The sequence below is a fragment of the Mastigoproctus giganteus genome, chromosome 10 (genome assembly GCF_048544385.1).
Source record: "Mastigoproctus giganteus isolate SK-2022 chromosome 10, ASM4854438v1, whole genome shotgun sequence".
NCBI lineage: Eukaryota > Metazoa > Arthropoda > Arachnida > Uropygi > Thelyphonidae > Mastigoproctus > Mastigoproctus giganteus.
In genome coordinates, this window is record NC_143584.1 from 40249774 (window position 1) to 40275297 (window position 25524).

At 35.8% G+C, this 25524-nt stretch overlaps 1 protein-coding gene across 1 annotated transcript in view; it reads right to left on the reverse strand.

Annotated features, from left to right (window-relative positions):
• Ras85D (GTPase ras-like protein 1) overlaps positions 1–25524 on the reverse strand; it is a 209477-nt gene that overhangs the window by 41471 nt on the left and 142482 nt on the right. Inside the window, exons 6-7 of the mRNA XM_090383776.1 lie at positions 23247–23286; positions 8472–8632 (exon numbers count right to left, since the gene is read on the reverse strand). Coding sequence (XP_090239902.1) covers positions 8472–8632; positions 23247–23286 — 201 coding nt within the window. The remainder of the gene's footprint in view (positions 1–8471; positions 8633–23246; positions 23287–25524) is intronic.

Consider the following 25524-nt stretch of genomic DNA (forward strand, 5'->3'; position numbering starts at 1 on the left):
CCTCAGTGAGCGATCAGAGAGAAAACTGGATAACCAATTACTAAAAACAGTTGGCAAACCATAAGATGGAAGCTTGTTTAGAAGACCTTTATGCCAAACACGATCAAAAGCCTTTGAGATGTCAAGAGCAACTACTTGTGTTTCACCGAACCTTTCCATTGAATTAGTCCACAAATGGGTAACATAAGCCAGAATATCACCAGTGGATCGACACTGATGGAATCCATACTGGTGATCGTTGATCAGACGGAAGGTTTCTAGGTAGTTTAAGAGTTGGCGGTTAATTGATTTCTCCATTACTTTAGAAAGAGTAGAAGTAATTGCAATGGGACGATAATTGGATGGGAGGGATTTGTCACCCTTTTTAGGAACTGGCTGGATATGAGCAAATTTCCAAGCAGAAGGAAAAACACCTTTAGAATAAGAAAGTGAAAAAAGGCGGCAAAGAATAGGAGTAAGTTCAGGAGCACAGGTTTTCAGAACAAGTGGAGAAATACCATCAGGACCTGGAGCTTTCTTAGCATCGAGATTCATCAAAATCCTTCTGATATCCTTTTGACGGAAGACCACAGGAGGCATTGAATGGAGTGAGTTGGGAATGATGGGAGGTGTTTTACCAAGATCATTAATACATGAGTTTGAAGAAAAATGGGATGCTAGCAGGTCAGCTTTATCCTTGGCTGAAGTGACAACAGAACCATCTGGTTTGGATAGAGGTGGGAGCAGAGATGGGCAAAAGTTGCGGCCAATAGCTTTGGCAAGAGACCAGAATGCTCGGCTACCATTAGGGCAAGAAACAAGTTTTCTACTCTTAGCCTGTTCAAACTCTAGTTTGGACTGATTAATAACTGCTTTACAATTGTTGCGAGCTTTGGTGTAGGCAGAAAATGAAACTGAAGAATTAGAGACAAGCCAATTACGATATGCAACATTCTTCTCTTGGACAGCCTTAGCACATTTATTGGAAAACCAAGGTTTAGATAAAGGACGAGATTTTAAAGTGGAGTGTGGGATAAAGGATTCCATTCCTGCAAGAATAATTTCACTGACACGATCTGAGCAAACGTTGACATCAGAACTTTTGAAACAGTAATCTGACCAAGGAAAAGAAGAAAAGAAGTCTCGCAGGTCATCCCATTTTGCATTCTTGTAATGCCAAACAATACGAGGTTGGGAATAGCCATGAGATAAAGGTTCCATTGGAGAAGAGAATCACCAAGTTGTGATCTGAAGTGCCTAAAGGAGCTCTCACTTCGACCGTGTACTTAGAAGGGTTGTTTGTGAGAAAACGATCAAGCGTATTGGCTGTATGATTAGGATTGTCCGGTATTCTTGTAGGTAAATGAACAATCTGTGCTAGGTCATTAGTAATTGCAAAAGCCTTAGCATCTCGACCTGCTGGGTCGGTGTGACTAGAAAACGGAAGCCAGCTGGGGTTGTGAACATTAAAATCACCAAGGAAAATTACCTCACTGTTAGGAGAGTTGGACTGGAGAAAGTCAAGTTGCAACGAGAGGAAGTCAAAGAGCTCCAAGTGATTAGTCAAGTTGGGAGAACGGTAGAGACAACAGATGAATTTGACACAATGAGGTAGAGAGATTTTAAGCCAGAGAAGATCAAAGAGAGGAGATTCCAAATTGCCAAGTCTCTGACAGGGAATATCAGAACGGACATATGCACAAGTACCACCTTTGAGGCGAAAGGAATCATACAGCGAATAATTTGGGCATCTGAGATGAGCAGTAGTTGAATCAACCGATAACTGAGATTCTGTCAGAAAAAGTACATGAGGTTTGGCAGACTGCAAGTGGAAATGGACATCGTTGAGATTAGAATTGAGACCACGTATATTTGTGAAATGAATTAGGAAATCCTAAACATAGTCAATACGCCTTATCTCTTTCTCACAAAACAACCCTTCAAAGTACACGGTTGAAGTGAGTGGTCCTTTAGGCACCTCAGATCACACCTTGGTGGTTGCATCTTCTCCAATGGAGCCTTCATCTCATGGCTATTCCCAATCTCATGTCGTTTGACAATAAAGAATGCAAAATGGGATGACCTGCGAGATTTCTTTTCTTCTTTTTCCTTGGTTGGATTACTGTTTCAAAAGTTCTGATGTCAACGTTTGCTCAAATCATGTCAGTGAAATTATTCTTGTAGGAATGGAATCCTTCATTCCACACTCCACTCTAAAATCTCGTCCTTTATCTAAACCTTGGTATTCCAATAAATGTGCTAAGGCTGTTCATCAAGAGAAGAATGCTGCATATTGTAATTTGCTTGTTTCCAATTCTTCAGTTTCATTTACTGCCTGCACCAAAGCTTGCAACAATTGTAAAGCAGCGTTAATCAGTCGAAACTAGATTTTGAACAGCCTAAGAGTAGAAAACTTGCTTCTTGCCCTAATGGTAGCCGAGCATTCTGGTCTTTTGCCAAAGCTATTGGCCGCAACTTTTGCCCATCTCTGCTCTCACCTCTGTCAAAACCAGATGGGTGTGTTGTTACTTCAGCCAAGGATAAAGCTGACCTGCTAGCATCCCATTTTTCTTCCAACTCATGTATTAATGATCTTGGTAAAACACCTCACCATTCCCAACACGCTCCATTCAATGCCTCCTGTGGTCTTCCGTCAAAAGGATGTCAGAAGGATTTTGACGAATCTCGATGCTAAGAAAGCTACAGGTCCTGATGGTATTACTCCACTTGTTCTCAAAACCTGTGCTCCTGAACTTATTCCTGTTCTTTGTTGCCTTTTTTTCACTTTCTTATTCCAAAGGTGTTTTTCCTTCTGCTTGGAAATTTGCTCATATCTAGCCAGTTCCAAAAAGAGTGACAAGTCGCTTCCATTCAATTATCGTCCCACTGCAATCACTTCGTCTTTCTAAACTAATGGAGAAATCAATTAACCGCCAACTCAAACTATCTAGAAACCTTCCGTCTGATCAACGATCGCCAGTATGGATTCCGTCAGTGTCGATCCACTGGTGATATTTTAGCTTATGTTACCCATTTATGGACAAATTCAGTGGAAAAGTTTGGTGAAACACAAGCAGTTGCTCTTGACATCTCAAAGGCATAAAGGTCTTCTAAACAAGCTTCCATCTTATGGTTTGCCAACTGTTTTTTGTAATTGGTTATCCAGTTTTCTCTCCGATCGTTCACTGAGGATGATGGTTGATGGCTCTCTGTCTTCTAACTTCTCCACTAATGCTGGTGTCCCCAAAGTTCAGTTCTTTCCTGCACTCTTTTCCTCTTGTATATTAATGACCTTCTTCCATTGACTGGTAATCCTATCCATAGTTTTGCTGATGATAGAACATTGCATTCCACTTTGTTCACTCTGTACAAATTGCAAATCCAGACTACCATGGAATATTGTTCCCACATCTGGGGCAGTGCCCCCAAAACCTCTACCAGGGTTCTAGATTCCATTCAGAAGAGGGCAGTTAGGTTAATTAATGACTTCTCTTTAACAGTCTCTCTCTCTCTCTCTCTCTCTCTCTCTCTCTCTCTCTCTCTCTCTTCACCCACCTCGGGCTTGGATCAAAGTACTGCAAAAACCTTGGGAGGTGCAATATGGCCACAGAAGCCGATGCGCCAACAACTACCAAATCAAATCAAATCTCTTTCAAAACAGTCCGAACACGTGCTCCCACCAGCCAGCATCAATTTACTGTCCAACTTTTCATCTTCCTCGTTTATTCATTCAACTGCCATTTTCTGGAACAACCTTCCTTCATACGTATTTCCTGAAAATTAGTCTACAGAAGTTCAAGTCTAATGTCAACAAATATCTTCTTTTGTCTTCTCAACTCCAATCCAAGCACTTTACTAAGTACTATAGGTTTTAATACCTCTCGTGTTTGGAGTTTTCATTAAAAAAAAAATTTCCGTAGAATGTTACTATAATATTGTCTACACAGAACAATATTTTTACACAGTTATAAGTCAAAATAATGCCTTTCATGTGTCCTCCATGGCAAATTAGTGAACACAATACATTGCCATTTGCCACTCATGATTTAATTCCCATTAGCTACTGAAGGAAGTTGGGTACCCTCCCTGCAAGACAGCCTGCAGACAAATTTCAGCATACCCTTAAAAACCAACCATATACATATGAGCAACAAGTTCCGGTGCCATTAAAACAGTAATCTGAATTTGACTTTTGAAATGCCTTCCACATTAAAAATGTTGATGATCATGTGCCTGTCGGCATAGAGACTCAATGATCTATCTATCTGATATTCCCTCGAACAAAAATTCCTAAACTTTTAAAAATTTTCTGGAAAAACAAGAACTGTTGAACAAGAACTTATGAAGCAAAAGTGGCTTATTTGTGAAATTTCAGTATGTAAAACCACTATTTGTTTCATTTACCATTTATATCCTCTAGTTTAATCAAATTTGTGTTACAATTAAATCTATATCATTATTTTTACCAATAAATGTAGCACTGTTACCATAAGTTAGTCATCCATGCTTCACATGCATAAGACTTGTCTAGTGGACAAATGTTGACATGTTTGTCCATTAGAGACACTAATCAGAGAGAGAAAAAAATGAGAATATAGTTTATAGGATGCTAATTCCTATAGTGGACTATAATATTTAAGTTTATGATTCTGGTTGAAGTAGAATTCAATGCACATCACTCCAGTGTTCAGTGGAGGTTTATCCAATTGCTAGTATGTTGAAGTCATTGACAGAGCAAAGATGTTAAATTTACATGTTTACATTGTAAATGTTAGTTCTGGATATTAACAAAATCTTCTTCAAACATCGGTTTTAAAATAAATGTTTTAAGAAGTTTCTACAACCTAATGTTACTTAGGGTTCTCTCTAAATGGTACCAGATAGGAGAATGTGTTTATTCTCTTTGCAATGACAACTCTAGCAAATAGCTTCTTATAGAATTAAAATGGCTTCAGAAATTTGAACTATGTTTATTGAGTAACTATTCCAAAGAATGTTGAAATATTGACTCAGTTACACATATTTATGTAACTTTATTTAAGTTATAAATTTAAGGTAGCTATTAGGCCACTTAAGAATTTGAGAAATTAATTCAGATGACAATTTTGTGCTTTTAATCAATTATATTCATGTAAATATAAGGAGAAATAATGCACTCAATTTGTTTCAAATTTCAAAGAATAGTTTTATTGTTACGTACCATACACCTAATTCAGTTTCCTGAAAGGACACTAAGGTTCCGCTTGGATTCAGGGGAAGTTACAATGGACTATAAATAAATAGTTCAAAGACGCCTTTGAACTATTTATTCACTACAGATTACCAGTTATGAAATAGACTGTTTGCACAAAAATTACCAACAACAAAGACTCTAGAAATATTGAGTCACATAAATATGAAATCCTTACTTAAATTCCTAAAATAAGCTAACATACCTGAGTAACAATTTAAGCACAGTTCAGTATGCTAATGAAAGGGGGGGGGAATGCCAATTCCAAAAACTTATCCATTTTCAGGAGCAGGAATTTTTACAGCTGCACAAAACATCCTCAATACAATTCAACAATACTTCAAAATGAATGCGACAGACTATGCAAATGAAATTGGTTTCTTTCTGTAAAATTAATTAATGTATTAAAGAAATTTTTTCATATTTCCTTTAATATTAATATCAATTCTAATTCTCCTAGTTTGTGTTATATATTGACTATAGATTTTCATTTCAGCTGTACTGTTTTTCTCATTACTTCTCTTATATATATATAAAATGGAAGGTCTAAAAAAAATAATAAAAAATTTGATTGTTGTTAGCCAACATTCAAGTTAATATCAACAGATATGTAGCACTGAAAATGGTATAGTTTTAAGACTTTTGGCAGACCTTTTCATTACAAAACTTGTAACTTTAGGTCCCTTAAACTTCGTATTAATGAGTTTCTACCATACATAGTTCCTGCATACATATTTTTACTACACTTACTGTAAACAAGTACAAAAAATGCAGTGTTAAAAAAAAAACTACATTAAATATTGAAATAAAAATGGAAGTTTCAAAGTTTTGCAAAAATGGTTTCAAACATGGATCCAGACAGCAAAAGAAGTTGTATATTTGAAAGAAAATTCGAAGAGCTGACAAGTAGTTAGATTTATTTTAGAACAGTGGTGGGGCTATGTTCATTCACTCTAAAAAAAAAAAATCCGCCTAATACACGATAATTTTGGAGCATAGGGATGCTTCTTTCAGTCAAACAGTGAAATTATGTAACCAATCTATTCTCTGAGCTTTTATTTTTTATTTAGTCCACAGCACCCCACCTGGATATTATGTACTAAGATTCTGAACTTCCCTTTAATGCATAATAAAGATTACTTTTCACACTTTAAAATTTAGATATCTGCATATAAAGTAGTTTGAAAGTGGAGAAAATATTGAAAGGCTTACGGTTTTATTGAACCCATCGTTGACTGTTAAATGAAAATGTGCATACTACAGCATGCATTTCTATATCTATATATATATATTTATACTGTGGCAAGAGAATTATATATAATCACCGAAAACTTAAATTTTCTCAAGTGAATGAAACCCTTGATATCTCTTGTTGAGTGCTTCTAAATGACCAACAGATATCTCTTATTGAGTGCTTCTAAATGACCAACTGCACAAATTCCAAATTATAAACCTGGAACATGTGCAGTTGCTATATTTTAGGCTGTAATGCCAACAACTGCTTTTTTTTTGCAATGTGTAATCAGTTTTGATTGGGAGCTTGACAGTTTGGTGTACAGTCCACCTAAGGATATTGTACTGCAACTGCCAACACCACTTCTTGATTAGACCGGGGTTCGAGCCAGTCACCACCAAATATGGAGGATTTGGAAAGGTCAAGGGAATGACCACCACATATTCCCGGAGCAATATGGCCTTAGTTGCTAATGCTCCTAAAACCCAAATAACAAACAAACAACTGCCAACACATTGGCTAAGTTTTCTGAACATCACATTCCATAGCGGCAGGGAAGGGGAGGACCTCACTTTAAAAGGATATGTAATGTACAGTTTGCATAAGAATTGCTGTTAGTCATATAACAGCTGTTCTTATAATCAAGGCAATACTGCAGTAAAGTCTAGAAAAATGGCTAAGAAATGGCAGCTGAAGTTTAACATTGACAAATGATAACATACTGGTAGCATTAATCCCATATTAATGTAACAAATGAATGATATTTCACTCAGGTTAGTGGAAAATGAAAAAACAGACATTGGGGTAATTGTGCATTCAGATATAAAGTTCTCAGTAATCCAGACAGGCCCGCCAAGACAGTTCATGAGGTTTTGCCAATGATATACAAGAACTTTGCTAGTAGGAGTAAGGAGGTGATTATCCCATTGAACGAAGCAATGGTAAGGCTGCATCTCTTGAGCACTGCATCCAAGTTTGAAGGACTCATTTTAGGAAGGATGTATATCTGCTGGAACAGATGCAGAAAAGGGCAATGAGATTGGTGAAGGGAACAAAAGGGCTCCAGTTCTGCAAATTGCAGCATCTGGATAGCCAAGTCACCTGAGAGGCACTCTGATTGAGGTATTTAATGTTTTGAATGGATTGAGCAAGCTTGCGAGTCTTCCTCTTTCTCAGACTATGCATATGATGGGGCATAAATTCAAACAAAGCAAGGATGATTGCAGAAGGGATGTGCGGAAGTTTGCCTTTAGCCAACAGGTGGTTAATTGCTGAAACAAACTGCTGTCTGCCGTTGTGAAAGTGGGTAGTTTGAATAAATTCAAGGGAGAACTATAAAAATTATTGGGGGGGGGGGGGGATGTGGGAAGTTTTTTTTTTTTTTTTTTTGCTGATGCCTCACTAACGTGCTTTCTTCCATCATTTAACAATAATAATACTAACTATTCGATTTCATTATATGTTGAAGCTCTCTTAACAGAGAAGTGTCTATATTATTATTCTAATTGTATATATATATATATATATATATATATATATATATATAAAAAAAAAAGAAATGCTCAATTGACAAAATTTTAATACACTTTTGGCATAAGTATATATCAAATAAAAGTTCTGCCTTTTTATATTTTTCCTTAGTTTAACATATCCACTTGCCTTAAGATTACAACTGAATATGCAATTGCATTCCAAACTGTGTTTGAACAACTGGTGTAAAATTTCCACATTTATACTGATCACAAATATATACTGGATTAAACATTTTATTTTTTACCCTTGTCAATTTCAGTGAAGCAGTTGCATCACAAATATGCAAGATCTGAAAATGACTGTTTTACATATTTTGCTTGTTCAAGCAGAATAATTTTTGCCTGTGTGGTGTTTACCTTTTTCTTTGTGTTTATTATGCACACTTTTCTTTACAAAACCTATTTTTTTTTTAACATGAGAAGTTAATATTAATAAATCATCAATACAAATCAATTTTTAACAAACTTCCTTTTAAGAAAAAAAAAAACTATTTACATCTTTACGAATTTCTCGAACAAGTGTATAAAAGGCATCATCTACTCCCATTCTAGTTTTTGCAGATGTTTCTATAAAAGGGATTCCATAATTCTTTGCAACTTCAGCTGCCTGTTTCATATCTACAGCTCTCGTTGGTAAATCACATTTATTTCCTACCACTGTAAAAAAATTTACAAGTAAAATTATAAGCTTTTTGTTACCTGCTAAAGTTTTTAAGCATAAACCATAAACAGATAAATAACAGACACAAAATATACATTTTGTACAACAATTAGACACAAAACAAAAAGCTACTTTCTGTAGCAGATGCCACCAACACACATTAGTCAGCGTACCAATTTAAAACAACACAGGTGAGCAATTTGTTTATGAGATGGTGATAGCACACAGTTATGCTGAACCCAATAGGTTCTTTGCACATAATTCCAAATACCACTTCCAAAACATACTATTATAAAAATTTGAGCAGTTTAGGTAGGAAAAATAAATAAAATTTAAAAAAAAAGTAAAAATAACTAAAATTTTTAATCATTAGTAAAATGTTAGAAAATAAGTTGCTTTTAGTATTAAATAATTTGGAGTTCAATTCTCAAATAAGGAATGGGGGGGGGGGGGGAAAGAGACATTTTTAACACATAGGTGGCCATGTACCTATGCTCCCTGAAACAGCCTTGCAATAAGATGCAAGTTTAATTTTTGACAGTGACTGCAGTTGTATCATATAATGATTGCTGTTAAAGAATCCCACTTTTCCAACACATCTGTTTTATGTGAAGAGTTCAAAAACCAGCTCTTCCCTGATAAGAATATCACTCACTTCCTGTTTCATCTTATGTTAATTGTGCTTTAATAAACCAAACAGGCACAACCTGCAGCCCATCTGAACATTTTTTGCAACCCATCTCAGCCTATAAGAATATTTCGATTAATTTTAATAAAACATGTGGTTTAAGTATCAAAAGTAATAAAATAAATAGTTGCCAAAAACATAAATGTTAATACAGTAATACCCCGAAGTTACGCGATAGGTGGGTCCGACGAAAATCGCGTAAGTCGAATTCGCGTAAGTCGGGGTACAACTTTGCATATAAATACATATAAATTTTGCTTAATTGGGACCAAGGACTAACAAAAACACTAGTTTAGAAGAAAAATATTAATAAAATTGCAGTTCTTTATACATATTAATACAAAATATGTATTAAAAAAACAAATGACTTACGTAAAAAAGTTATTTCGATGTCGATGGCTTCATAAAATCTAACAAATTCGTCTGACGACACAGCGCCTTCTTTTTTTTCCCGCAGAATTTCGTCGTAGCAAGCTAATAATTTTTTTATTCCTTGCTTTGTAGCTATAACGCGTTCTTCGTTGGAGTCTATGTTTTCTAAAATTTTTAAGCCCTTTACAATTGAGCCCTTTTCAATTTTCAACCTGTCAAGTTTGCAATTGTCATGTGCTTTTCGCCGTTGCTTCATTTAGGCCTGTAGCACGTGCAATATCACATGGTCTTTCATTTCGCTCAAAGCGTTTCACAATTTCATATTTTTTCTCTATCGACAGAGGCCGACTGGCCATAAGCCTTGCCGGGGAAACCCCGGTGGGCCGGTGTGATTTTGGCCATAAACCATAGTATGAGGCCACTATAAATTTTCCGGGGTAAGAATTTTTGATCCAGTCCGCCTGTGTTTATCGATAATTGCTTTTCTTTTTCTCTTTGAATCTGCAGTGTCTTCACCAGGACGCTTCCTTTACACACCTTTTAAGTATTTTACTCATTTTTAGGGAATAAAGCACAATTACAAAACGAGGAGGCACGCTTGATACGCATAAACAAAGCTGCGCGCATGTAGCAACTGAATAAACAACACCATAAAGGCAGAGATACACTATTAACACCTCACATTTCTAGGGGTTACTACCATAAAACAATAAAAATCCAGTTGCCTTTCTGCTAGTGAAATCTGTTATAAACTGGTAGTAAACTCGATCTAATTGCATTTGCGATTATACCGATAGCTGGAATTGTGTTGGTTTTTACGTTATTATGGTGAAATGTGTTTCCCCTTCACTGATATAAAAAACATAAAAGCAGCAAAGTTGAATTTTGTTCATCTTTCGCTCTCATTTTCCACCGTCGCACCGTATATCGATAACATATGAAAAACGACCTTGAAGATAGTGGGTGGCAGCGTTGCCAAACGAAAAAATCAAGAACCGCGTAACTCCGAGTTCGCGTAAGTCGGGGTAGCGTAAGTCGGGGTATTACTGTAATACAAAAGGTGTCATCAGTATCATTCCCACGCTGCTTACCATGCTAAATTGATAAAGTTCCCACACTAAATAGAGAAATAGGGAATTCTCTTGCAATTGATGAGTAACATAAATAGTTATTGTTAAAACATTATAGCGTTAATGTCACAGTTATTGCCTGCTACATATAAAATTACAGATATGAAGTACAGCTTTGTATAAGAGTTCTAACTACTGTATTGCTGATTTAAAAATACTTTGTTTTCCGTAAAAGCTGTTATTGTATTATTTTAAAAGTTTCAAATTTCCAGAGTAAAATCAATGCTGAAAAAATAAATAAAAAACGTGTATTCCAAGAGGGACAAACATATTGTTTCATTGAACACAATAAAAATATAATTTGTTTGATATGCCAGAAAAATGTAAGTGTGCCAAAAGAATATAATCTGAAATGGCACTTTGAAACAAAACACATTGATTTTAATGAAAAATATTCTGGAGAACTAAGAAGACAAAAGGTCAGTTCACTGTTTTGTTTCTTGAAAGTCAGAACATGCCTTAGAAGTAAGTTTCAAAGTATCAGCCATCAAAACTTTTTTCTGATGGGGATTTTGTAAAAAATGTTTACTTCTTTCGTCACAAAAGTTATGTTGCAAAAATTATACAAAAAGGTTTGAAAATATCAGTTTAAGCAGGGACACAATTCCAAGGCAAGTATCTCATATTTCAAATGATATTAAAAGTAAGTTTTCCAAAATATGAGAGTTTACTTCCTTTTTGCTTGGTCTTGATGAGTTAGTAGATATCACTTCGACAGCACAACTGTCTATTTGTGTATGTGGGGTGACATCCGATTTTAAGATATATGAAGAACTCTTAGAACTGCATCCATTAAAAGGCCAAGCGAAAGGATCAGATTTGATTGGGGGACTCCTTTCTTTTTTTAAGAAGCATAATTTGGATTTATCTAAACTTGTGGGAATAACTATTCATCTAAACTTGTGGGAATACTGCACCTTCTATGACTGGCTCTATAACTGGTATGTGTCTCTTCTCTGTGATAATATTAAAAAAAAAAAAGACAAAATTAATACACTATCACTGTATTATTCATCAACAAAATCTATTGGGTAAAACATTAGGATTCAAAGCAGTTATGGATGATGTTGCGAATGCTGTAAATTTTATTAGATCAAACGGGATTAAACCATAGACAATTTTATTAGGGTTAAACAATTGAAGGAGTTTCTTGATGAAAGTGAATATAACAACATTGTGTACAACATTGTATATAACAACAATTATGTACATTGAAGTACATTGGCTTAGTATAGGTAAAGTTTTACAATGACTTGTCACTATTTGGAGAAATAAGTTTCTTATTGATGGGTGGATCACTTTGAAGATGTAAATTGGGTTTGCAGCCTGGCGTTCTCAGCTGACATATCTGGTTATTTTAATGATTTAAATAAGACCAAGGTAAAGGTCAACTTATAACCAAATTTATCAATCATGTATCAGCTTTTCGAATGAAATTATTGCTATTTCAATTGCTAACTGTCAAATAACAACACTTGCTACATTACAAATTGCTAGAAAATATTCAATATTCAAACAATATAAGAAAAATAGTAGCACATACATCAGTTACACTGAAAAACTTCAGCAGTCATTTGAATAGAAATTTGAGGACTTTGAGCAAGGTATGATATTGTTCAAAATCTTTACCAATCTTCGTATTAAGTTGAATCAAATTTACAACTTGGACTAAATGACCTCCATTGTAATGAACTAAAATTAAAATTCAGAGGGCGATATATTGAACTTTTACAAATGCCTCCCACAAGGCGTATATCCCAATCTACATTATAATTCTGCTGTTTCCACAAGTTTATTTGGAAGTACATACATTTATGAACAGGTTTTTCTCTCTAATGAAAATGAACTAGTCTGTTTAATGCAACCTACAAATAACAACCTCATCTCAATTCCATCTGATGTTGTGGAAGTAGATAGCTTAAATAAGGCAATGGTCAGGCCACACCTTGAATACTGCGTACAGGTCTGGAAGCCTCATTTTAGGAAAGATGTAGATTTCCTTGAGCGTGTACAGAGAAGGGCAACAAGATTGGAGAGGGGAATGAAGGGATCCTCTTACCAAGAGAGGCTTAAGTTCTTCAAATTGCAGTGGTTGGAGACTAGGCACCTGCGAGGTAATCTGATTGAGGTGTACAAGGCCTTCAATGGGTTGAGCACGCTGAATTCTGTTGGGATTCTTCCACTTGTTCAGATTACGAACCGAAGGGGGCATAAATTCAAATTTAGGAAAGACAGCTGTAGAATAGATGTGTGGAAATTTGTCTTTAGCCAGTGGGTGGTTAATTGCTGGAACAAACTTCCATCTGTCATGGAAGTTGATAGGTTAAATAAATTTAAGGAGGAACTGGACAAACATTTAGAGGGAATGGTTGTGTGAATTTTTTTTTTGCCTGATGCTACATAAGCTCATATGCTTGCTTTCTTGCATCACATGCCATGATTACTATAAATTTAAGGCTGAACTAGACAAACAGTTGGAGTGACCAGATTTTTTTTTTTTGGCTGATGATCGAGGCGTATAAGGCCTTGAATGGCTTGAGCAGGCTCAATGCTGATGGGATACTTCCACTTGCTCAGATTAAGAACCTGAGGGGGCATAGATTCAAACTGAGGAAAGACAGTTGTAGAATAGATGTGTGGAAGTTCGCCTTTAGCCAGTGGATAGTTGATTGCTGGAAAAGACTTCCATCTGTTGTTGTGGAAGTAGATAGCTTAAATAAATTTAAGGCTGAACTAGACAAACATTTGGAGTGACCAAATGGGTGAAATGAGAAGGTTTTTTTTTTTTTTTTTTGGCCAATGCTGTATAAGCTTGCCTTCTTGCATCATATGCCCCAACTAATGTATGACTTCAATATTACTTAGCAACAAGTAATATTGAAGCAGATTTAAAAAGTTTAGCCTCCTCTGTGTAAGCTCAAAAATCTCATTAATAAAAATTAAAAAAATAATAAATTCTATAAACTTACTATCATAAATACAATTTTAAAGTTTCAAATAAAATTTCTATTTTTCATTATGTAAATATTTTGTGTTCACTGTTTCCACAGACTGTAGATGTGTAGCTACTACAGTACAAGAATTAGCAAAGCATTGGGCTTGGGAAGATGGTGGGGGGCCATATCTATATCCCAATAAAATTTTCTAAAAATTTTACAGAAAGAAAACTATATAAAATAATAATATTATTATATAATAGTAGAGAGCTACCATATGTAATTTCTGATAATGGTCACTAGTGTTGAAAGGTCATTTTGCAAATTAAAAATAAAAGACCACAAAAATTCTATTGTGCAAACCTGATTAAATGATCTGCTATACAAGCTAATAAAAAAACAAAGGGGGAGGGCCTCAAAAAACTAATTAGTACCTTTTCAAACATAAAGGCAATGAAGATGAACTTGAAAGAACCAAACTTATAATTCAGTCTAGTTATAACACTACAGATTGAATATTTTGATAATTTTTTTTAACGTTTTTATAATTTTGATTTGTTGAATAATACTTAAAAGGTACCTTATATTTTTATGGGTAAGGCATTACCCATAAAAATATAAGGTACCTTTTTATTACATAACATAGTAATAAAAATAAAATATTCTCAAAATAGCAACAGTGTAATTTTAATGCTTAGATTGATGATGGTATATGAATTGTATTTTTTATAAAAATACTATTGTCATTATTATTGAGCATATTTTATTTTTACAGTGCTTGTGTATTGTTGATCAGGAAAAATAAATGTGTATAGTCATACAGGGTTGTATTATGAATTTTAATTTTTTTAATAGCTCTGCTCTTAATACATATTATATTTATAGCAATTTGATACAGTACACTGGGGGTTTATAACTTTGCTAGGAGAAAAAGTATGAACTTTGGGCAGGCAGCAGACTTAATCGACTACAGTTGACTTGCAGCCATAAAAACAAAGCCAGAAGTTGTAAAAATTTACAGCAGAAATGCAAAACATTGTAAATTCATCAATCATACTCATAAGGAACTATTTTTAATTTCAAAAACTTTAAACTACAAATAATTTGCATGGGAATAAGTTTATTTTTGTGCAATGCAAAAAAAAAAAAAAAAAAGAAAAGAAAAGAAATATAATAAATAGGATAACATCGTTGCACAAAGTAACTGAATATTGAAAATTCAAACCAGTGACTTTGAATAATGAAAGCGTATCGTCCCAGGAAACGACATTTGTAAGTCTCATTCTATCTCTTTTCATGGTATGGTCAAAAGGTTCCTAGAGTCACGTATCAAAAATAACTAATCCTAGGTACAGTCACACTGATAGTACTCTTCTTTGAGCAATAATGCACTTTTTCCACTACCAGTACAATTATTGCTAGTAATTCTGAAACTGTTTTGCTGGACAGCAGCAATAACCTCTTGTTCACAGCAATAGTGACAGCCTAGAAAATATTGTTGAAGATTCAGGAAAATGAAAAGATCATATGGTAATTATATACATATGTATAAATCATATAATTATATATCATATTACATATGTATATAATTGTGGTTAGGTGAGTAAGGGAGGATGTAATGACAACAGTATTGTGTTTAGTGAGCTCATATAGCATGAGAAGAAGAGCAGTGTGTGGGTGTGCTCTTGTACAACAACTTCCCATGTTTCACTGTCCAGTAACAATTGTACATACCTTTCCTTATTCACAGTGGCACCTTTAGGCATAAATTCAGTGTCCATGTATGATCGGAAAAAACTTGCAAGATCGCTTATTTTTGACCTGTCTTGCCAAAATTCTGATCATATCGAACAAGAAAATTTTAAAGTTGATGATTCATACTCTATCACTCATAGCGAAAAAAAAAGTCATTCTCAGTGATGGAATCTTTAAACAATGTATCATTATCTGACAATTTGGACTGCCGCTTTTGATTGAATCAAATCAGGCAACTTTAGAAGTAGGGTATGCTAGCCAGGATTGAAACTTAATACAGGTGACATAACACAAAAACTGGCAAGGCTCTTCACAAAATGCATTAGAAAAGGTGTGACGCCTAAGCAGTGGAATAATGCAATCATAGTTTTGCTGCATAAGAAAGGAGATAAATCAGAAATTGGAAATTATAGACCAATTAGCTTGTTATCCCACATCTACAAGTTGTTCACAAGGGTCATTACTAACAGATTAGAAAGAATACTTGATGAGAATTAACCGAAAGAGCAAGCTGGCTTTAGGACAGGATTCTCAAACTATGGATCATCTTCACGTAATATCACAGCTAATGGAGAAAGCAAATGAATTAAAACACCATTATGCCTGGCATTTGTGGATTATGAAAAGGCATTTGACTCCATACGGCAATGTTTCGGTCACTGGAAAGACAAGGCATTGATACCCCATATATTATGATTTTGAAGAAAATATACGACAGTGCTACCTCCTTTATTAGACTAGACAAAGACAGTAGCAAATTTAAAATCGAGAAAGGAGTTCGACGAGGAGACAATATCTCCGAAGCTGTTTACTGCTGCCCTTAAGGAAGCTTTCAGAAGATTAGATTGGTCGCAGAAAGGAGTCAATGTGAATGGAGAGTACCTAAACCATTTACGATTTGCATATGACATTGTGGTATAAGCCATGATCCCAAAGAATTAGAGGAAAATCTTAATCAGTTATGCACAGCTAGTAAGGATTTTGGAATAAAGATGAATATGGCTAAAACAAAAGTAATGATGAACAAGTATGCCACAGAAAGGGAAATAATGATTGAAGGAGCAGTAATTGAAAAGGTGGAGTCATACTTATCTGGGACAAGTTATTAGCTGTAATAATGATAAATGACTGGAAGTCAAGAGAAGAAAATTCTGGATGGATAGCATTCAGGAAATATAGTCACATACTGAAGAGCAATATCCCAGTTTGTCTGAAACATAAAATAATGAACCAATGTATACTCCCCACCATGACTTATGGAAGTGAAACTTGGGCACTCACAAAAAGAATGGAAGAGAAGCTGAGAACTACACAGCGAAGAATGGAACGAATTATATTGGGAATCAGACTGTTAGATGAGAAGAGAAACACATGGATTAGGCAACAAACTCAAGTAAAGGACGTTCTTATCAGAACTAAAGAACTAAAATGGTCTTGGGCAGGACACAGCTCGAAGACATGATGACAGATGGACTAAGAAAATAACAGAATGGTATCCAAGAGGAGCTAGAAGAAAACCTGGAAGACAAAGGTGGAGATGGATAGATGAAATTCATGAGTTTGTGGGTAGTAAATGGATGTCCAGTGCTCGAAACAGAAGGAACTGGAAAGTTGCTGGAGAGGCCTTCATCCTGCAGTGGAATGAAAATGGCTGATGATGATGATGATAATGTGGTAAGTAACTACATTACATATCAAAATTAAACTTAAAAAATGCCAATTAAAATCATAAATTTATTAATATGATGGCCCTGGGCTGTCGAGTTTGTATCTTTGGTCAATTTTGGGTTGTAGTCTGGCCCTCTTCCTGGTAAAGTAAAAGGGGTTTTAATTTACCCCCCCCCCCCCCTTCCCTGCGCAGCATTACCACCCAACAATAAAGTCAACCAACCCTTCACCACTTTGAAGCTGGCATGTTTTTTTTTTTTTTTCTTCTTCTTCTTTTGATATGTAACTTTTTTTTAGGCATTCGTTTCTAAAAAAGTCCTGTTTCATCTATGTTAAAAACTTGAAGTATAACAACCCTTTTCAATAATTTTAACAAGTTCTTTTTTGAAAGTTTTGGCTCCTTTATCTGCACTTGATAAAAACTAGTTAGCTTCTCCCTGGATTTTAAATCTTTCGAAAGGTTTTTTTTTGGGGTGAGCTTTCTTCAGATCATCACATAGGCTAATAGGCTTTTTCTTTAATAATATTTAATTTAATGGACTTCTGCAGTGGATATCATCTTCAATAAAATTATTTAAGTCTTTCCTGCTTGCAGTGGAACAGCTGTCTTTCCTGCTGCTGCTAAAATTATTTCTTTATTTTTTATAATTTTTCTTACAGTTAAACCTGACAGTCCTAATTACTGCACACATCCACTTGTCATTGATTGGAATCAATTCGCTTCAAAATATCTAATTTAATTTTCAAATTCAGTCTTTTTTTTACCTTTGTAGTTTCCATACCGCATCCAGACGTTGCTTTTTCATTCTTATCCACCATTATTAACTCTTCGAAAATGTAATTGCGTTGCATTAATTATGATACAATGTTTGAGTAAACTGTCTGTTACAGATGATGTCTAACACTGTACTGAATGATGACTAGACTCCGGATAAATGCCTATAGCTCAAATATTACAAGCAATATACTTGATTATTTTTTAAAATGTTGATCTCGGCACTACATAACAAGTCACTGTACTGCAATTAAATTAGTATGTGAGAAAATTTCACTGAGCATGGGAAAATTTCTCAAGTCAGTGTGGGAAACATTATGAAGCTAAAGGACTACATCAGATGAAACGTTTTCATTAAACATGCCAAAAATTCAATCTGTATGCTGTTAAAAGAGCATTATAGTGAGTTGACAGTGTCATAATGAATCAGTGTAAATTGAACCACGTTATAACGAGGGCTTGCTGCAGTAAAACTTTCATCTTTTAAGAGCACAAAAGGTGATGTTTTACACATTGGTACTAAGGATAGTTAAGCTTTAGGCATTACTTAAAAAGTATGAGGTGATAAGAAAAAAGGCATGAGTTAGGGCTGAATGTGAAAAGCACCTGGAATTTTGCCAAGACATAATAGGAGTCTACAAAAAATCTAGAAAATGAATTTTGTTGTGGGGATATTGTGCAAGGCTCATGGGATTTTTCTCTAGTGGACAGTGCTTATAACCATTTTTTTTTATATGTGATATGCTTGAATAGAAGGGGGCAACAATGTATATCAGTTAAGCACTGTGGGGGGGGGATTACAGGGCCTTCTTGAAGTCCCCATGGGATCAGCAATTACATGGTCTGTGTTAGAGCTCCTAAAATGCAAATGGAACCACACATATGCTGGCTTATAACACTATGCTAAGAATCTAGTTAGAATAGAAATGAATATTTTTGGATTTGCTGCATGACTGCTTTCCCACCATAGGCAAAAAAGAGAGCAAAATCCTTGATCTGGATCAAGGATTTTGATCCAGATCAAGGAATAATTCAGCAATAATTCAGCAAATAATCTTCAAGTAAAAGAATGATTAGGTAGCAGCGATCACAGTGGATTGATCTCTGCCACCTTGTTGATATGAGATTTATTATTCAAAGAAATATCTACTGTTAAGGGCAAAGGGATTTTATTTTTGTAAAGGAAACAATGGGCTCAGACATTTTTTAAACTCTTTTCAATGGGTGCCAACTGATGTTCTTGAAAAAGGTGAATAACAAGGAAGTAATCATAAAGCCTACCCTACTAAGCATTTTATACCAACCAAAGGATATTATTCATGGTTTAGACGACTGTTGTCCAACTGAATAATCTGTAGAGACTGCGAATGAAAACAAATTTTAATAAAAAAAAAGGGGGGGGGGCAATTCTGTAATCTATGTTTCGAAGCTTGTTTGATAATATACAAAATACTTTCATTAATGTATTGTTCTCACTCAATATGTACAGTTCCCAAAAGAAATATATTTAACACTGCTACCAAACTCCTTATCACGTTAAATTAAATATTTTTTTTCAAAAATGAACAGTTGTTGATATTTAACCCTAATAAAACTAGTAGTGACAACCAACGCAGCATGATAAATATATCATGCCACACAGCAGAAAATAGTGCACAGATGCACACTCCATTACAGTCTGTGCTAGAATGAGGTCAGCACTACCAATCCAAGCAGAGATGGGGGAAACCCCTGGTGCCATTAGACAGCTAATACACTTTACCAATCTCACTATGACCTCCAACAGCCTTGTCACCAATATGTCCTGAATAACGACACTAACTGGGATTGATACCAGAGAATGCCAGAACTATAACCTTGGACACCAACACTTCTGCCCAATCCTGAATGAAGATCCAACTGACTCTGATTGGGCTTGCAGCCTATGCGCCTTTTAGGTGATCTGAACCAGGTACTTCAACCAGATTCCCTTTAAACCCCCATCCCCAGGCAGGGAGGGGGGGAGGAGACTGGCTTCGGTCTTTCCCTCCTCTTTCATCTGGTGCAGCCCGTCCAAACTGATATTCTGGGGTTGCCTTCTCTATCATCCCCCATATTTCTATCTGTCCTCCATAGCCTTCAGTCTTCCCCCCCTCTCTGCCTTACCCAACCACTGTGCTTGCTCCCAATCTAAACAAAACTTAAATTAGGATCTAAATTATCTCTACCCTAACTTAAACCCTCTTTCAGCCCTAACCTAACTACTGGTGTTTAATAAAAAAAAACTTTTGTTTTTCTTTCCTTTTAACAATAGGCCCTTGTCACCAAAATCTTAGAAAACGAAGTGGCAAGGCCTGCCAGAGTACTTAAGATCCCTCTACTAGTTGATTGACCTGCCTCCTTGAGGCTAAGTGTGGGCAACAGTGAGTCCCACTATGGGCCCAATGGCTAAAGGTCAGAGGAACGACAGAACATATCACTACACACAACCTCTGGTTGCCTCTCTAACATGTTGCTGTAGAAAACAATCATCCTATAAATCCACAAAACAATGTACCATTTATGTAGAGTACATGTCTCGGCTATTGAATGAGTTTTAATACGTACAGTAAATTTTCAACTTAAACTTAATTGAAAAACCGTGCTGTTTGAAGCTGTGCTAAATGAGGTATTGCTGTTCTTATATTAAAAAATCTTCATGACATTCATTAGACCATTAAGTTTAAGCTTGAGACCAATAATAGCAGGCCTTTCTTGGACATCCTAGTGACTAAAGAGAAAGACAGGTTAAGTTTGCCAGAAGAGATTCAGAGTGATACATAAACTGATCACCTGAAAAAAAAATAAAAAATAAAATAAATAAAAAAAAATAATAAAAAAATGCAGATGAAATCAATACTATTAAAAAAGATTATTATTAAATTATGGATACCTATAGCATTTAACTTAAAAAGACAACAGAAAAATATTCAAGCAAAATAACATGGAATACAGATTATAAAAAATGCAGTAGTGATTTTGTGCACCAAAACTGAATAAAAAACAATGAAACCTAAAAAAAAAAAATGTATGGTTTTCAGTGATCTTAAAGCCAATTAATAAGAGTTATCCAATATTACAATACCAGATTACAACAGAAGACATGTAATGTACAAAAGCAAGTTCAGGTGTGAAAAGGTGTGTTTACGTATACAGATGAGATGGGGAGATTTGAAATCCTTATAGAATATAACGAACATGTGTCTAAAGGGAATGCCAAGGGATTGGCAGAGCACTTGCTGCAGTGCACTTTCTTTAAAAAAAAAAATTTTTTTTTTTAAAGAAAACTAAAAGCCTTGTGTATCAAGAAATTTGACCAGGTTCCTTTGAAAAGAATTAAGAGAAATGCAGGGGAATTATAAAGGCTTCAACAATAAGATTAAGGTAGGAATTAATGGAGTGTGTCTTGGGATGGGTTAGAATAGGCTGTGAGAACAGACACTGGATTTTGTTTGTTTTAGGATTTTATGGTGCATCAGCAGACACTAGATTTGAGATTCCTCTTACAACACAAATTTGTAACCCTTGTTATATTCATTGTGCATGTGAACAAAAACCTACCTAAAGGATTTATAATGTGATGCTCCTTTATTATATCATGGTGCATAAAATGCTGGAATAGGTTATTTATTGATGGACCTGTGAAAAAGCATTCTTTAAAGACAAACTTTTTATTCTGTGAACTTTTTTTATTCTGCCGTTGTAATGTAAAGAATAAATTATTAATCAGCATTACAGAAGTATGCAATTTAGCCAGTATATTCTGTGTTTAGGGTAGTTTCATAAATGCTTAGTGTTGTTTAGAAAGATAATCACATTCTATGATAGAACACACATAAAACAAGAGAGCTTGGATTCAAATAAGATATACACTGTGCTGCTATTTTATTAGGCACACCCCTGCACACATGTGGTTTGTCCCACAACATTGAAAGTCACATGATCACAGTTGTGGATATAAATGCAGCAGAACAACCTTTCTAGTATCAGTTAAGCGTACAAACCGTAGCAAGAATGGGGAAAAGGAGTAATCTAACAGACTTTGAACGTGGCATGGGAGTAGGTGCAAGATGTGCTGGACAAAGCATCTCTGAAACAGCAGTTCCGAAATTTTCACGCACCACAGTTTCAAGGGTGTATCGAGAATGGTGCAATGAACAGAAAACATCCTCTTAACGGTACTCCTGTGAAAGATAATCACTTGTTGATGAGAGAGAGGTCAGAGGAGGATGGCTAGAATTGTGCAAGCAAACAGATGGGCCACAATGTCGCACATCATGTCACAATACAACCTTGGTGCGTAGAACAAAATATCGCAAAACAAAAAGGACCACTAGCCACACTTTGTCACGTATGGGCTACAACAGCTGACAGCCACATCACATACTTTTGTTATCAGTGAAGAACAAGAGAGCACACCTCCTGTGCGCACAGCAGCACCAGCACTGGACTATCGAGGATTGGAAAACAGTTGCTTGGTCTGATGAGTCGAAGTTCCTGGTGCATCTTGTTGATGGAAGGCTCAGAATATGGCGAAAACAACATGAATCCATGGACCCATCATGTCTGACAACTACTGTGCAAGGTGGTGGGAGCGCTGTTATGGTGTGGGGGAATGTTTTCTTGGCACATGTTGGGTCCATTGATACCCGTTCACACCTGAATGCCACATCGTACCTAAACATCGTTGCTGATTAAGTGCATCTGTTCATATTGACAGTTTATCCTCAGTCAGATGGTTACTTCCAGCAGGATATAATGTGCTGGTGTGCAAAGCCTAAATCAAATTGTCACGTTCCTGAATCGGGAACATGACAATGATTTTTCTTTGCTGTAGTGGCCCGCTCAGTCCTCGGATCTCAATCCTATTGAATACCTTTGGGATGAGCTGGAAAGGGCTGCTGTTTACTGCAGGCCTACACCTCCGCCGAATCTCAAGGAACTGCATGACAATCGTGTCTGCATGATACTCTATTCCTGCACGTTTTCAGCATCTTGTTCAATCCATCCCTAGACGAATTCAGGCTGTTTTGAAGGCTAAAGGAGGCTCAACACTACTATGCAGGTGTACCTAATAAAGTGGCAGCACAGTGTGTGTATATATATATATATATATATATATATATAGAAGTTTACGTTTAGGCAAAATATGCAATATATATATATATATATATATAAAATAAATATTACAGTATTTATCAATAAAGGTGTGCATGCTTTTTTCTTTTTTTTTTTTAAATCCAAGAACAAGAAACAACTGTTACTCACAAACCATGGGAACATCATCTGCATCTTTAACTCTCTTAATCTGAAATAAGAAATAAAAATGTACATGAAGTAGGTGCCAATTCATTGTGAATGAAGTCTATAGTTTACTGTGATTCTAAAATTCAATAAAACAAAAATATTTTAAAAGAATCACAAGAATCTTTTTGTTTAAAAAAAAAAAAAAGAAAAACTTAATTTTAGTTAAGTTTCTTCAGAATTAATCCACAAAATAAGTAGTACACTGAAGATCTATATATGCACAATACTGTTACTATATGTTGAAGGTTAAACAATACCATAATTTAACTGCTTCCACCATCTGTTTCTTATGAAGTAATAGAAAGCAGGATCTCAAGAAGTTTACGTTTGGGCAGTGTGTAAACTGGGCACTGAAAAAAATTGGCTCAGGTGGTAGAGGCAAAGAGTTTTGTAAATTTCAAAGTAGAACTGGATAGTCACTTTTGATTTTATCTCATATTGTGGCTACCTTGGAAGCTTGAAGTGGTGGAACCCATGTTTAGTCTCCAGAGCTAAGTTCCAATCAACCCTTCCCCATCTCTTCCAACATGCAATATGATTGATGACTTTTGAAGTTATGTTGTTGTTGTTTGGTTTTTAGGAGCATTAGCAACTAAGACCATATTGCTCCGGGATATGCGGTGGTCATTCCCTGATCTTTCCGCATCCTCCGCATTTGGTGGTGATGGGCTCGAACCCCGGTCTAATCAAGAAGCGTGTGCTACGCACTGCTGCTGCTCCTTCCCACCTGGCTACGGAGGCGCCTTTTTGAAGTTATGATGAACATCGTGGCGAGATCCAATCTTCCCTACATTTTGAGGATACAGCTCTAAAATGGTGTTCACAGGCCGGCCACTAGCTAGTACACCGGACCAAACCTATTGATAACTCTCTAGGAGGCTTCTAGATCAGCTAGCGTAAAATCTTGCTACCTCTACTCTGCCAGATAAGTGACTGGAGGGAGTACAAGTAGTGTGTATGCAAGGGGCATTGTCGAGGCCACGTTATGCCAGGATCTGGGTATATTCTTACTATGTGTATGCCATATCCAAAAATTTCATTACTTCATACAGCATGTCCACCCCACTTTTTCTTACTATTGGTTACACCATGAATTGTCAAACTAATAGAGTAAGCTTATCTGCGAAAAGATCCAAACCTCCCAAACACTTCCTAGTTCATTTCACAAATTTACACGGTCTCAATTCTAATCTCAATTATGTCCATTTCTGACAGAATCTCAATCATCCATTGATTCGACTACTGTTCATCTCAGCTGCCCAAATTATTCACTGTATGATGCTTTTCGCCTCAAAGGTGGTACTTGTGCATATGACCGTTCTGATATTCCCTGTCAGAGACTTGGTAATTTGGAATCTCCCCTTTTCGATCTTCTCTGGCTTAAAATCTCTCTCTCTACCTCATTGTGTCAAATTCATCTGTTGTCTCTACCGTTCTCCCAACTCCACTAATCACTTGGAGCTCTTTGACTTCCTCTCGCTGCAACTTGATTTTCTCCAGTCCAACTTTCCTAACAGTGAGGTAATTTTCCTTGGTGATTTTAATGTTCACAACTCCAGCTGGCTTCACAATGAGATACCAGGTATTGCATTACTTTGAATAAATAATGCTTCTCTAGAAGAGGAGACTATTTTTTATTCTCAGTGGGCATTACCACCCAGATGCATTTTAGAGCTTGTTTGCTCACTCATTGATGGGGTGGGCAGGAGTGAGCCAACAAGCTCTGAAACACAGCTGGGTGGTGGTGCCTACTGAGAATAAATAACAGTAATCTCCTCTACTAGAGAAGCGTTATTTATTCGAAGTAGTACAATACCTGGTATCTCATTGTGAAGGCAGCCACAATGAGATAAAATGAAACGACCCCCGTTACACTACTTATGTAGTTAAATTTATGGATAAACTATGGTGTATTTACACCGATATTATATAGTTAATTTCAACATTTAGCATTGAGCACTCAAAATCTCTCTCTCTCTCTCTCTCTCTCTCTCTCTCTCTCTCTCTCTCTCTCTCTCTCTCTCTCTCTCTCTCTATACACACACACACACACACACACACACACATCATTGAATTATATTAAATATTAACATAAATTAAATTATAATAAAGTGAATAAATAATTAGGCGTTCATTAGAGGCAGCGACATGCAATTCCTCCATATGAAGCTGAAGTACATCCAATATTTTAATTTAATAAAATAAAACATAAGCCAGTAGTATGGCAAAAACTGTAGAG